The 15,531-nt window shown below is 45.7% G+C and overlaps 1 protein-coding gene across 1 annotated transcript in view; it reads right to left on the reverse strand.

Moving 5' to 3' along the window:
• Pinx1 (PIN2/TERF1 interacting, telomerase inhibitor 1) overlaps nucleotides 1–4,262 on the reverse strand; it is a 55,834-nt gene extending 51,572 nt beyond the window's left edge. The window contains exons 1-2 of the mRNA XM_013024186.1: nucleotides 4,156–4,262; nucleotides 1,475–1,584 (exon numbers count right to left, since the gene is read on the reverse strand). Of these exons, the coding sequence (XP_012879640.1) occupies nucleotides 1,475–1,584; nucleotides 4,156–4,174 (129 nt within the window). The 5' untranslated portion in view covers nucleotides 4,175–4,262. The remainder of the gene's footprint in view (nucleotides 1–1,474; nucleotides 1,585–4,155) is intronic.
• Nucleotides 4,263–15,531: the final 11,269 nt, after the last annotated feature.

The following is a 15,531-nucleotide window of genomic DNA, read 5'->3' on the forward strand; positions in this document are numbered from 1 at the left end:
CTAGGGTAAGGTATTATCCTTGCCTTCAAAGAGGACACAATCCAGCAGATTCTTAGAATGTCTGTAGAAACAGAATATATTTAAAATGATGAATAGTAATTATTAAACCTAAGAACAAATCAAAGGCCCAGGCAGACACTATGGAGAATGCACCTCTTGCTGATGCTGAAGCAATGCTGTTGCAAAAAGAATGGAAGCCCATGTAGGTATTCTGAGCACTTGGCTCTCTCCTTTACTTAATGATACAGCACGACACCAAGACAGTACTTTAAGTTCTCTGCAGCAATTAAGACCACTCATAAAGTTCCAGGTAAAGAGAACAGCAAGTGCGAGCAGTGAAGATGGGAAAGGACTTGTGGAAGACACAAAGGGGGCCTTAAAGGGAACACAGAAAATAAGAGGACATAAGAAATTTAGATTTTAAAAATCCTTGGAAACCACTGGAATCTAAAGCAAAGGAAAAACATGATTTAATTCCCTTCTGCTTTGAAAGGTCATTCTAGTAGTATGACAAAATAGACCAGAGGAGGAAAAGAAGGCAGGGAAGGAGGAATGGGAGTTGCAGGCAAGGACAGTGGCAGGACAAGGGCAGTGGTCTAGAAAGACAGGAATAGTGACCGGGAGGCAGAAACAGAGAGGCTGAGGAAACTAGCATGAGTCCAAGGTGTCTAGTTAGAATATGTAGGTAGATTGTATTATTTCTAAGACTTGGGAAAACCTAGAAAGGAAGATATGAAAGCAATGTTCACGAAGTAGAAAAGCCAGGAAGGCTAATCAACTTACATATCTGGAGCTTAGAGGGCAGAACTAGAGTAGAAATGGGCAAAGGTTTCCAGACTTAACAGAATCTAAAGCAACTCACAACAAGCACAGTATTCAAGAGTCTGGGAATGGACCCCAAGAACCTCCAAAGCTCAAAAGTCTGGAGGAGGAAGAGACAGCAAATAATTCAGGAGAAGATGCTGAGGTCAAAAAGAAAGAGCTAATGGCAGGGAAGTCAAAACATAGAATTTCAAGGACAGAGTAGTCAACTACCTCCAATGTTAAAGGGCTGTACAATGTGAACCACAAGAACTAGAGTCTTTTAACCAGAAAGTGAAGATAGGATTGTAGCCCTACTGGCACAGTAGGGCTACAGTAGAATGCAAACGAATGGGGAAAATACATGCAGTCTGGTGACACGGAAACAAATGTGACTCCCACCAACGTTAAACTCTGATGACTACATATGATTCCATGTTTAAGTGATTACACAGCAATGTGTAAGAAAGTCATTAATCATAGAAGTTTAAAGGATAAGCCAAAAGAGGTGGCATTTATGGTTAATTCTAATTTTCTCACCATCTAGCCACTACAATTCAAACTCAGCTACTGATCTAAAAACATCAATTTCTCCCAGAGTCTTAAGACAACTTCTCTCAATTCAAACTCTACTGACAAGGCAGAGGATTTTTTGGATTTTTTTCTAAAATACCTTTCCTTTAGACCAGCCCATCTTCTCTAGCATTCTCTGGCCAAACTTAGAGTCATCATTACTCCAGGCAGTGTTTCTTGGATCCACAGCCCATTTCTGCTTCCTCCGACCTATAAATAAAAAAGTACTTCATCAGGAATTTATCTTTCAAGCCTGGGTAATGTATACATACCTGCAATGATATATCCAGGGGACTAACAGGTAGGGCCATTTCTCCTTTTAGCAATAACTACGTACTCTTAACATAGAAATTGATCTTAAAGATTAAAATGAAAATGTCCCCTCTAAAGTGACAAAATACTCAATATACCATCCACTGGGCCTTCTACATTTCACTATGGGCAGCAACCACATACACTTGTCCATGCCAGCAGCAGCATCACTGTGCAGTCACCACAACTCTCATTATCTTGCATTATGTGCCAAATGTTGTATATTAGATTTCACTTTCACAGAAGCCCAATGAAGGCAGATGTTCTTATCTCTACCTAGCCTGTAAGAAAACTTCAGGCGTAAAGAACTCTGCCTAATATCCCCAAATCCATACCCTTTATAGAGACCAAGGTCTTTCTAACTTCGAAGCTTAAATTCCTCTTCTGTACTCTGTAACAGTCATTATGATCTTAGGGAGAGTCAACTGTGTCTCCCTTCATGATCTACAGATATGGCACCATCCCTATTCTCATGCTATGATCTAGTAACTGAACTTCACAATAGAGTAAATGTTTCTCTTCTGGTACTTCATTAACATTCTACTGTACTGGGGCTATTTATATTTGTCTTTTATGTTTCCTATGGCTCCATAATCTCCTTAAGTGTCATATTCACCCCTTACTTACACATGGCCCATTTGCCCAGAGCCAAACACTCAATAAAAATGTTCATGAAGGTATGAGTGAGAAAAAAAGAAGAGGGAGGAAAACGAAAGGAGGAAAAAGAGAGAAGAAATATAATTGAATTAAAAGAACTGCTTCAAGTCTCTCAAAGTATTTTTCTAAGCCAGGTATGGTAGTATATACCTGTAATTCATGCACTCAGAGGCTGAGGCAGGAGAATCTCCTGGAGTTTGAGGCCAGCTTTGGCTACATAGCAAGCCTCTATCTCAAAAAAATAAAAAAAGGTTATCTTAAATGTACTTAAATGTATAGAAATAACTGGCCATTAGGACGCCAAGCTTATCACTGCAGTTTTAATAAAACTATCACAAAGAGTGAATCCAAGTTTATAGAACAAGAATATGGATCTAGCACGTCTTGGCTATGTCATGGGTTGAAACCACGAGCTAAGATAAATCCTTCTTCCTTTAAGTTATCCTAACTACACTTCCTGTAAGTAATCTGTCCCAGCAATGGAAAGCTACACACCTGTCCTGGGTTGCTTTTCCTATGTCCTAGTCCATTCTGTGCTCAAATTTCAGCCTAGCCAATTACCCTTGCCAAGAAGAGCTCTCAGCAGCCTGACTGTTACCCTTCCAAAGACTTGCTGACAAGCTGGCCTTAGGCTGAGAACTTGCATTTCAGGAGAGTTCTTACCATTCTCAGAACTGGGATGAGTAGCTCATTGTGTCTGTTCATACAAACGATATGCTCTATGCTGCTGATGTGAACACTTGCTTTCCCTGCATCTCCCTTGTTGAAGGGATTATGAATGTCACATCCAACCCCCACCATGGGAGGCCAGTGGCATGGTCTTTGCCTCAGTGTCTTTTAGCAAGATAACAACAGTTGCACGCATCTTCAGTTTTCAATCCCTCTAATGCATGACATCCTGTGCCTTATGACAGGGCTAATCTTACTCCAATTGGGATACAACTGTCCCAAAAGCAACAGAAAATATGTTGCTCTTGGACACAAAAAAATGTAAAGACACAGAAATAATATTTCCTTGCACAATGACTGGGAGCAAATGATTTTTCTCTGGCCTTTAAGTTCTGCCTCGGTGAAACTGGGATGATGCCTGATCCATTTCATTGTGAGCTTCATCTAGGCCTCGATGGTCCTCCACAGAAAAAGGGTGCTGTTAACATTTATCCTGCAGAATCCTAGAGCAGTCCTTGCTGATCTGTTAAAAATGCGATTTTTATTTACTGATCCTACACAACTTGCAAAGTAAACGACCAACTCTATTACCGGGTCACGCCTGCCATCTGGTGGCAGGCAACTTTACCTCTGGGTCTCATTCATAAGTAAAACCACCTCCCCAGGAAGAATGAATAAGGACAGTAGATGTCAAAGGCAGACAGACGTTGGAGGGGTCGTCGTGGCCAACGGCCTAGTAAGGGAAGGACTCCAACTGAGTTCCTTCTAGACTCTTTCAGCCCGCGCCGGCCCCCCACCAAGGCTAACGTCCTGGGTTTGCTGCTCCTCATCTTTTCCTTTTTCTCTCTGGGTCCCGTGTATCCTCCACCATAGGATCCGGCGGCCTGAAGCGATCCCTCCGGCCTCCGTCCTCTTCCGAACGTGAGGAAGCCGCGAGCCGGGGAGGGTCCGAGAGTAAGGCCGCGCCTCGAGGCGCCCGCTCTCACCCCGGACCGCGGTAACACCGGTGGGAGGCCGCCGCGCGCCCGCCGTCGCCGCGGCCCCGAAGCGCCAGCCCAACCAGCCCCACGGAGCGCCGGCGGCCCGCGTCGCCCGGCACCTTCCCCTTCACGCCCGGCTCCGGCCTCCGCCTCCGACACTCACGCTCAGCCAGCATGGACATGGCGGGGACACTGGGGCGCTCGCACCTCGCGAGGCGGCCGGGCAGGAAGAGCCTGGAACGGCCCGGCGCGCGCTCTGGCGAAAGGCTGCGCCTGGGGCGCCCGCTAAAGACGTCAGCAGCGCGCGACGGGATCCTGCCCACGTGCGAGCGGAGGCGGGGCCAACAGAAGAGGCGGGGCCTCTAGGTTGGGCGGAAGGAGACGTCTCCAGTCATTGGTTTGCGCGCGTGGCGCTCGGGGCGTGGCCTCCCCTCTCCTGGCCCTCAAGGCCTAACTAGGGAAAGGAGTCCGTGGGCCAGCGGGAGGGCGTCCCTAGAGTCGTTCGGGCAATATGGACGGCGTGGACAAAGAAGGAAAGACGTGGCACTGTGCTCTCTTTTCTTCATGCTCTACCAGTTCCCTCTGCAAGGGAGGGAGGGAGGGAAGGAAGGAGAGAGAAAGGGCCCTGAGGAGGAAACGTGTGCACTCACACTCACAGCTCACAGAGCGGCAGGAGGCGGGTTGGCGCCGCGAGTGGGAAGGTCTTACCTCCGCGCTAGTCTCCGGGAGTGAAGGCCTGGGGACGCCGGCCGGCTCCACGCATCCACTCCGGCCCCGAGGCCTTCTCCAGACCCTGTGCACTTGCTGCCCGCCATACCTGGCGTTCACCGCGTGCTTCCTGTGTCACCTGCTTCCCTCCCCAGGCCTCCAGACAGCCAGCCTCAGCTATCACCCAAGATGCCTGTTTGCGCTCTCCTCCTTAGAGCCTCACGCATTCCCTTCAAGGGCGCCATCTTTGTTGCGGTTTCGCTGATCCCTGCTTGCAGGTGCTTTCCTGGAGCAAATCTGGATTTGGACCTCAGCTTCTTCCACATTTCAGTAGTGGCAGCCATGCCACCCACAGCTCTGACTCGAGCCCAATCTGCCTCAGGGATGCTTCTTCCCAGTCTCCCGTTTCTAGGACTAGATCCGGCAGGGTTCCTTTAGACCACCATATCAAGGTATCCCTTTTTGCTTCTAGGAAGGGGCATGCTGTGAGGTTGTAGTGATGTGAATGCCTGATACAGTCCATTGGCAATGGTGGGGGAAGAGCTGCAACCCCCCCCCTTTGTCCCTAGTTTGTTCTGGTGGGAACTAGGCCTTACTCTCACTTGCCAGGAAGAAAGTTCAGCTAGCTTTGTTGAGGTTTCAGTGCCTATGAATAGGATGAGAGGGTGATAGCAATTGACTATGTCAATTATAAATAACAAGCAAGGGGGAACAAATAGGATAGCGATGACTGCTCATCTAGATCTAACCAAGGCATCCTCCAAATGCTTTTTCATCTTTCCTTTCCCTGAGCCAACGATCTTGGTCTAGATCACAAAACTGAGATGATTGGGGACCTGTGAGAGTAGCTCCTTTCAGTGTTCTGGGCTAAAATGAGAGAACACAGTGGGGGGGAAGGGTCCCCCTACATAGTCATTAGAGAACAATGACAGTGTGGGTACCCTCATTGATGAATCATACATCACAGTATCATCGCCCCTTGTCCTTCTTCACTTAAAAACATCCTTGACAAGGGCCTTCTGGTGTTATTAGCCTTTTGCCTCTGTTTATGGATAATTGTGGAGCACATTTGGGGGCAAAGACATAGAAGAAAATATGAAATCAGTACAAGTCTGCAGTTTTAAAGGCCCCAGCCAATAGAGTTAGAACACTGCATTGTTTTGCCTGGAGTAGTAACTAGTTTGGGTGATAAAAGGTAAACTGATAAAAAGTAAATTAATCTTTGTGAAAATAAGGAGCAACTGAAGGAAATCCTGAGACCAACAGTGCCAATTTCCGCTCACATGATGTGACAATGTTCTGTGCTATTCGAAATACAACTCCTGGTCTTAGGCGATTAACTCTCAGGTGAGAACATTTGTCAACATTCTTCATTTGTATCTTACCCAACTGTCAATCTTCCACCTTAATGTTGGTTGATGGTAATTTAAGCCTGAACTTGGTGAGCAAGAGAAAACTTCCTCCAAGGAGCCACCCTGGGCTATTCCTTGGGAAGAGACAATTCTACCACATAAAAAAGCAGCAACATGTTGGCCATCTGTGAACTAGGAAGCCACCCTCACCAGAACCTGAATCTGGTAGCAGTTCCATCTTGGTTTCTCAGCTCCAGAACTATGAGGAATAAATTTCTGTTGTTTGTAAGCCACTTGGGTCTATGGTATTTTGTTACACCAGCTCAAATGGACTAAGGCAGACACAGGTAAAAAAACATCCAGAAGAGGGTTGTCTATCATTGCCTTTGAGGAGAGTATTTTTAAAGTAAATACACTAGGTGTAGGAAAAATTAAGTCATTTAAGATCATCCATAAGAGCCTCCTACACCATTTAATTTCAAAACCCAAACCCTCTTTACAACAGCTAGCTCCACTACAAGATCACCCACCAGTTCACTAACTTTTGGAAAAGGGATTTGGGAATGATAGACAGCTTTCTGTTTCTTCCCAGATTTGCTACTGCATAGAAATGAAGAGCCTTTTATGCAATTAGCAATTGGTTCTTCTCTAAAATACAGACCTAAAACTTGAAATAACTGGATAGTCAGTCCCCTGGCCAGGATCACATGCTCATGTAGAGGATTCTGGGAGGGAAAGCAGTCCTCCTCAGCTACCTTCCTCCTGACAAACACCAGCCTGAATTCCAGGTACCGGTTCCAGAGGGGAGTGTGAGAAGGCAGGGATACAAAGTTAAAAATGTGTGTGTGTGTTGGGTGGGGAAGGAGGGGGAGAGGAAAGGGGAGGAGGGGAAGGACAGGGACATGAAGGGAAATGGATCAAATGGATATGCGACCTCTCCTCCTGGAATTCTGGATTCTTCCACTTGATAAAGGAAGGCCTCTTCCCCCACTTCCCCGTCTCCTCTCCTCTCCTGGAAGACAAGCTGATATAAAAGCAGGTCCCTTTAAGCTGTCTTCCTCCTCTTTCCTGCCGAACAGCAGTTCAAAATGAAAGCTGTCCACACATGCAGAGAAGAAAATAATACCCACAACTGTCTGGCCACCACCCATCCACCATGCATGCTCTTGAAATAAAGCCTTGTGAACATAACTCTCCTTGAGCCTTCCTCTCACACTTCCTTCTCCCTTCCTACCCCCACACATCTAGAACAAATAGGACTCTAGCCTCTCTTGTTTTGCCCCTAACATCCTAACAGCAAAAGGAATCAATCCTAATGAAACAAGAGAGTTTTTCTTGCTGTCTGTCATGGGGGCTTGAAGACAGTTTACTCCAGGGACTCATTTGACGAATTTTAGCAGAAACAATGAGGGGGAAAGGCATCATTCATATGAAGATCTCTAGATATAGCTATTTCCAAAACTTCGTTGCCTCTTCCCATCCTCCCTCAGACCCCATCTTTTTGTGGTGCTGGGGTTTAAATTCAGGACCTTGAGGTTGCAGGCAGGCATTTCTCCCACTTCAGTCACACTCCAGCCCCTTTGCTTCTCACTTGTTTTCCAGATAGGATCTTGTGCTTTTACTCAGACCAGCCTCAGACCTTAATCCTCCTACCTCTCCTCTTGGGGAAAAGTGATTATAGGTTTGTACCCCCAAAGCTGACTACTCAAGAGTTTTCCTTTCTGGTTTCTTCTTAGCTTCTTTGAGGCTTGTCTTTGATTGCCAGCCCATACCTAAGCTTCAGGAATGACAAGTTCCACTGTCTACATAGCTGTTGTCCTGAGGGGGGGGGAGACTGTGGGCAGTGTATGGCTTGTAAGATACTAGATGCCCACAGGCCACGCCCTTACCTCCTCATGCCTCCTTCACTATCTCTTCCTCTCCTGGCTCTAGCTGATTCCAACTCCAAGTCCCAGAAGCCCAGATGCAGCAGAGCTGACCCTCTGCTCACAATGAGGCCCCACAGCACTTGTCCAGCCACCCACCCCCACACACAGGAAAAGGCACACACATGGCTGTTATTAAAATGAACTGTTTATATTATCTCAGTTGAGTCAATACATTATAATGTATTAAAATGGAAAGGTACAAAATTGAAATAAATACTTTCTGATTCATGTATAAATTTTTTTTTGTCAAGATGACTTTTATCGTCAGTACATGTCACAAGAAAACATTTAAAATGACACCGAAACAATCATTGAAATCATGGTGCGGTGGAGGAAAAAGGTAAAGAAAACAACTGTTGGCTTGTTTGGCATGAGACCTTTGATACAATTTGGGTTCCCCAAAACCATGTGAAGGGTGGGAAAATAGAAATGCTCAAAACTGACTTAAAAAAATAAACAGGCTTTACAAAAAACCCTCTTTTTTTTTAAACCCAGATACTTCTCTACGTGGTCTGCACTTACAATAGATACATTCATTATTGTCCAAGGGAAGACAGCAACTGCCTTTCACTTAAAGAGCTTGGTGGAGAGGCTGAAGGAATATGCTGCATCTGAAGGTGAGTAGAATGTTCCAGAAAACAAAAAAAAATTCTAGATGGTCTTCAGGAACAGCACTGAGCATGATGCGGGTGAAGGGTCTCTGGGTGAGGGGTACAGGTGGAGGAGGGGAGGAGTCCAGATCTGAAGCATACCAGACATCAGAGGATGGAGTTGGGTTGGCCGTGGTCCCAACGGGCCAAATTTTTCCACCTGAGCAGTCCTGAGTTTGTCCTTAGCCTGGGAACATTGCTTTGTCAGCAAGAAACAGACCTTGGGCTTTAGAGATGATGGTTGGCATTGGGGAGACGGGCAGGCTCCCAGGGGATGCCAGGAGGGACATCTGCCTGGTTCTGACTGCTTATTAGGTGGTCATTAAGGCAACAAGGACTTTAGCAAACTAGAAGTTAAGGGCAGCTACATCCAGCCAGACTAAAGGTAAACAAAAGGTGAGACAGGGCCCTTTCTCCTCAGCTACCTTTCCCCAAGCTCAGGAGGCCTCACCCTGAAGCTCAGGATTTACAGTACCGGGCAGCAGAGGCCTTGCCCTTTGGGAGGCTGCATGGAGAGAAGCCGGCCCATCCCTGACCTGGGGAAACGTCCAGAATCCCTCCCGTGATGACTCCAGGGAAGGGGCAGGTGGGAGCACCAAGGTTCCTGCAGAAGTTAGGCTAATACCCTTGCTGTCGGTCACCCTCTGGCTCATCCCAAAGGCCTTGAATGCCACTTACTCCAGAGCCGGGCAGATAACCCATGCTGTGTTATTCCCTCCCTCTGCTCAGCAGGAGAAGGGAAGGGCCTTTCTGTGAAAGCTCTGGAATGCATTCCCACCCAGAGCAGAGAAAGGACGGCTCTAAGGCCAAGGTGGCCCCAGCAGCAGAAGACTCTCCCTGACTTGAACACCATCACAGGGAAACACAAAAAGTAGAGCAGGCCAGAAAAGAACTGTTCCCTTCCTCTGCGCTCTGGGCGGCAGAGATGCACCATCATGGCAGAATGCTATGGGACGGGTATGCTCCCGTGGTTCTGGATCAACTGTCGAGAGCCTGGGTGCCCCAACTGCGGAGGCCCTGGAATTGAAGGCCTGGCTCTCGGATCATCACTGTCAAAGGAAACAGCTCCCTATTCCCACAAGGGAAACAAGTGTGAAGACCTGGGGAGTGAAGAGACTTCCCTGTCCCCAGCATGAGATGGTGGGCTAGAAAGAACTCTCAGTGAGAAGCCTGGGACCTGCAGCGACAGCAGCACAGAGACTCTGGGTTTCAATTACTCAAGACCATCTCAGAGGGACATCCCAGGGGATGTGATGTGTGCTAGAAAAAAACACTACCATAGCCAACTCCCTGGGGACCAGTTCCCTGCTTGGCATTTCTCAGGTAGAAGCCATCTCACTTTGGTCCTAAGAAAAGTGGGCAACATTTGACCTTGGAGTCTAAGAACTGCAAGAACAAATCAGTAATACATGTGATCAGCCATGGGGGACATAAACAAACAATGGGCCATGAGTTAGTAATCATCGTTGAAATCCACTGATAGATGGGTGGGATTTCCTTGTCTTATCCTACTTTAATATATGTTTAAATGTTTTCTAAATGATACACAATCTTAAACAAGTCCTCTTGGATATGACCTCCTTTAATTCCCCATTTTATAGACACATAAAGGAGTGCCAAGGGACAACTAGAAACCAGACATCTTTCTGCAAGCATTGGGGTATTGTGGTTGAATTTACATTCTTTGTTTGATGTCCTGTTCTTCAAGTCTGCCTTTGCCATGCTGAGAAGCAGTGAACCTGAAAAGCATTAGGGACCTAATGCCGTAGCAGGCAGCAGTATTGTTGGAGAGCCAGCAGACCTCAGGGGAGACAGTAGCTTCGGGTTCCGTGTTACTTCCAGCAGTGAGCTAGTGTACTGGCGGCGGCAGCTGGCTGAGACTCTGTGCTTACTGGCCATGCTTACTTTTAGTTGAGTGTAAGAATATGGGGGAAATAAGAATATAGGAGCTTTTCTGACTGAAACAAATTATAGCAAACCAAAATGAAGGTTGCAGAGAATGTTCATACATAAGGAACGTATGACAGGCAACAACTTGGAAGATATGTGATGAGGAGTTGTGTTAGCAGACACATCTCCAAATGCTATCACATTCTAGTTCTGAAAAGGATATAAAGGATCATCATTATTCCCAATATCAAACACACTTTAGCTTCTGGGCTATAAGGCCTAAGTTGTAGTTGTGGCTACAACTCCTTTTCTGGACGGAGCTGATTGGGTACATACATGGTGAACCAGCCTGGATATTCCCTTCTCCTGTGAAGACACCCAGGGAGGCTCTGTGGCCCCAGCATTTCAAGAGGAGGATGGACTTTCAGGAATAAGGCAGGTCCTATAGGGGCCCGCCTCTTCTCAGGGGAACTTACCTAAAGGAAACTCAAGGTTATTGCTGGACCTCTTGGCTATGACATTAACCTCTCCGGAGCCTAACAGGAGCTCTGATGAAGGGAGGAAGCGTCACCTTTAGGGGCAAGTGTGCAAAAGGCTGGAATAGCAGTCCTCAGAAGGAATAAAGGCCTTCAAAAATCTTAGCTCAGAAATTCTGTCTCTTTTGAGAAATAACTTGAGATCTAATTGGCATCAAAGACATTTCCTCTAGGCAATAAGAAGTAATAAGAAAAAGACTTTTCAGAACTGGAGGCTGGGGATGAGAGACAAAGCTACGGACCCTCCTCCATGATCACACAGCAAGACAAAGCCTTGGAGGCAAATACCAGACTCTGTCTCACAAGTGAAAATAAAATCTTCCAACATAGATCTTCTTAAGTTTTGGAGGCAAAATGCAAAGAATCCTCAAGACAAAAACTGACCCAGTAAGCCTCCATCTTTGGGAAAATGACACCCACAGAAATTCCTGGGTCTATTACATTGCATGGGAAAAATATACTTTGGCTTCTGGTGGCTCAATGGAGATAAAAGTTAGGGAGATGTATAAAAAATAAGCTGAGCACTGGTGGTTCATGCCTGTAATCCTAGCTACCCAGAAGGCTGAAATCTGAGGATCCAGCTCAGGCAGGAAAGACTATAAGTTTCTTATCTCCAATAAACTATCAAAAAAAAGCCCAGAAGTGAAGCTGTGGTTCAAGTGGTAGAGCACTAGCTTTGAGCAAAAGAAGCTCAGGGACCTCATCCAAAAGCTCTGAGTGCAAGCCCCAGGACTGGCAGGCACACACACACACACACACACACACACACACACACACACACACACACACACACACACACACACACACACACACACACACACACTGGATAAAACAGAAGGAATTTGTGATTAAGTATAAAAACTTGAGTTAAAAGAAGACACTGGCTCTGACCACAGCTTGAGGAGGAGGGAGTGACCAGAATCTCCACCCAGAATACCCAACAAAATGCTGCTGACAACAACTGCATGTGTTGGTTCCTAGCAAAGGAGCATTATCTATGGGAGTTTGGGGTGGGAAATTGTATGTATTTTTTATATATGTGTATATATGTATGTATATCTCCTAGCATGCCCAGAGGATAAACAAGCCCATCAATTCCAACTTGACAGAGAGAAGATAAGGTTCTAGGACAGGGACCTAATGCCGTTGACAAGAGACACTGCCCAGCAATTCCGCTCTGCCCAAGCAGCCAGGGAGCCAGCTTCCTGAAGAGAAATGGCTGGGTCTCAGGGAAATGTTCTCTTAGAATCTTCACTGCCTTTCAAGATAGGTCTCTATCCTGAGCCGGTCCAGGTGTCCAGAGGAAGAAAGGGGAGGCTGGGAGCACTATCACCAAACACAGTAATTCTGCCCCTCAGATAACCAGGATTCACCTCTTCTGTAAGAGCACCAAAGACTCAAGGAAAATGCAGCTGCTTCCTGCTCTCAGTAAGGCCCAGCCCGTCTTACAGATGGTGCAATTAAAGCACAAAACACCCCTCATTTTTCTGCAGTTCTTATATGAATCTCACAGCATGCCTGTCAGGAAAGCCCAAGGTCTCTATTTTTCAGAATCCTTCAATACCTTCACTACTCTTCTGCTTTAATTCTCACTAAAAGCCTGTCTACCCATCAATCTATAATATATTATATGTACTATTATGTATAAAATATAAATAATTCTTTAGATTCCTGCTTACCTTCCTGTGCTTTTCTTCTCCTTTTTAGAATGAGGACTGACAGAGAAAATGTTCTGCAATAAGGCAACACTACAGTACTGCTCAGAGGAACAGACCTCTGGGAGGAGGGAAGACAGCCTCTGTCCACGGGGCCTGGCACACTTCAAATCTGGACTGTACAGCAATTAGATGGCGCATAATTCAACAGAAATCAGCAATGGAGACACCGTGCCAGATGAACTTCCACAACCTGGTTTTAAGGAACAGTAAATACAATAGAGATAGATAGATATACTATGTTGAATCTTGAGTACTAAAATAAGTTATAAATAGAATTATGCTAAATTAAAGAAGACAAACATCATTGGGAATAGTCTGGTTGACAACCAATCACCATTAGAATCAAAAAGTAAACTGGCCTTTTTACTGAGTACCTTCACGACATTTCTCAATGCACTAAGTACATTTTGACCATGCAAAAAATACACAAACATCTTAACTAGGTTTTTTTTGTAAAAAAAAATCAAACACCAACATTATGCATTTTGTTAATTATATTGGTTAAAGTAACAGCCAGCGGCTGCCAAATATCAGATACATCATATACATATTTTTTATACAGAATCTGGACAACACAACATTACACATCAGAGAGGAAGAGCAGAAAAGAGAAAGAGATTATTTGTTCCTTTGTGGGTTTGCTGTTGTTGTTCAGTAAAAAAATAAAGTAAAATATGAGAAGCAATGCCAAGAAGGAAAACACTTCAACAGTTAGGAATACATAAGGAGAATTGCTAATCGGAAATACCAGAGGGTAAGAGTTCATATTTAGGTCTGTGTCTAGAATTTTCTTCACTAAGAAACCAAATTGCACAACAGGTGTGTTGGTTGGGGAAAGCAGAAAGAGCAATAACATCATGCTGTCTGATTCCCAGCACGATCTTAGCAAGAAGAGAAAAAAAATCAGAATCACAAATTAATTTCACAAGTTTTGTTTTCAAAAATGTCCTCCTTTGCCGAGGAAGCTGGACAATACAGGAGTAGGGGCAGCTCAGCTCAGAGAGTCCCTGGCAAAGGTTTGGCCCAAACCATTGGCCTTGATTGAATCAGTTGGAGATGAATGCTGTCTGTGGGCATTCAGGCAATGGCATGTGACGTTGGCTTGGTCCATCTAGGCAAGATTTCCCGATGCCGGCCAGTGATCCATCCAGCGGGAGACACAGCCCCTATTACAAGTTTTGTTAGCTGGGTCCCAGTCCTGCCCCTGAAACTTTAGGCGTCAACACAATCTTAATACAACCTGGAAAGAAAATAAGACCTTGAACACAAGCTATGGAAGCACTACTGTGATCATGGTGAGATACAAAAATGTGAAAATTCAGATGTAATAAAAAATACAAAATCAGTTTCAATAAGATTTGCTCTTTTTTTTAAACCATTACAGTGCAAGGTTTTTCAAATTACAGTAAAAGTTATGTGTCTGCTTACAGTAACTAGAATAAGTAGCTGATTTTGATCTCCTAGAATCAGAGGTCCCTGATAAGTGAGAATGCACCAATCGAAAATCAACCCAGTACAATAAATGATATCTTAGCAGAAACAGTTCACTCCTGCCTTTGCCCCTCTCAACAATAATGAAAGAATGGTGTCATTTGCACAATTCATCAACATGGTAATGATGGTGATGATGATGATAATAATAAATTCATGGTATTAAAATTTCAACAAGAAAAGACTAGAAAACCAGCACTGAAGAGTGGAGGATCCCAAAGGAATTTCCCGCATCACTGAGCTTTGCTTTTCCCCATGGATTTGTAAATAAGACTGCTTTAGCTTGAGCCTCTCTGGGCAGCCCTGCTTTACTCTTCAGCCTCTAACCCAAGCTGGTGGGAAATGGAGCAGCACCACCTATTGGATGGAACCAACAGGCCCGGGGTCATTGCCCCATCAAGAAAAGGAAAACAACAAAAGTGAGCCGGGGACCGAGGAGCCTCTGTGACAACTCCTACTCTAGGATAAAGAAAGGGAAACAGTCAAGAACCAAAAGGGCATCTATCTGAGATCTGGTGTGGCCATTTCCCCAGAGTCTTGCCTTGGGGCAAGAGGCTGGAAAAGAGCAAAGTGGCCGAGTGGCTGGGAGGAAGAGAAAGAAGGTGGCCCCAAGAAGGAGGGCCACTTGAGATTTGCACTGCCAGCCTGGCTGGGGAGGATTAGGAGGCGCACTGAACACTGGAGAGCCACAGGGAGGCCCTCTCCATAATCAAGAGGAAGGGACTCGCAGTACTACAGTCACAGACAGCAGGCCAGACACCCGAAGGAGACACTGGACTTTCTGTTGGCCTTCGACCCTCCCCATGCAGTCCTCTGCTGGCCTTCACATGGAACCCAAACACAAAAAAACACACTCGAGCTTATTTGATAAGCCGCTTCCTATCCCTTCTAGGTCCCTCCTGACTGGAGCAAGACCTCCTCTGGTTCACTGAAATTTAGAGGGAGCTATGTTAGTAAGTGGCTGCCTCTTAGGGCATGAGATGGGCTGGTCCGGGATGAGGTGGCAGCCCATTCTCATATCTCCTCTGGGCTGTAGTGCTGGTTTGATCCCCTGCTTCCCCTAGGTGATCTTGTGCATACAGGCAAGCGAACCATTTGCACCTACAGCCTGAGAAGGGAAGGTAGAGAAGCTCTTCTGCCCTGTTTGGAAACCCTCCTTCCTTCGGGAAGAATGTGAGCCCAGAAGCACTTGCTGATCTGGGTGAGATCTGACTATGGTGGACACTTGGGCTTCTTCTAAAAACGTTGCTAGCGTCCACACTGCTC

Source organism: Dipodomys ordii, unplaced genomic scaffold (genome assembly GCF_000151885.1).
Source record: "Dipodomys ordii isolate 6190 unplaced genomic scaffold, Dord_2.0 Scaffold74, whole genome shotgun sequence".
NCBI classification, from domain to species: domain Eukaryota; kingdom Metazoa; phylum Chordata; class Mammalia; order Rodentia; family Heteromyidae; genus Dipodomys; species Dipodomys ordii.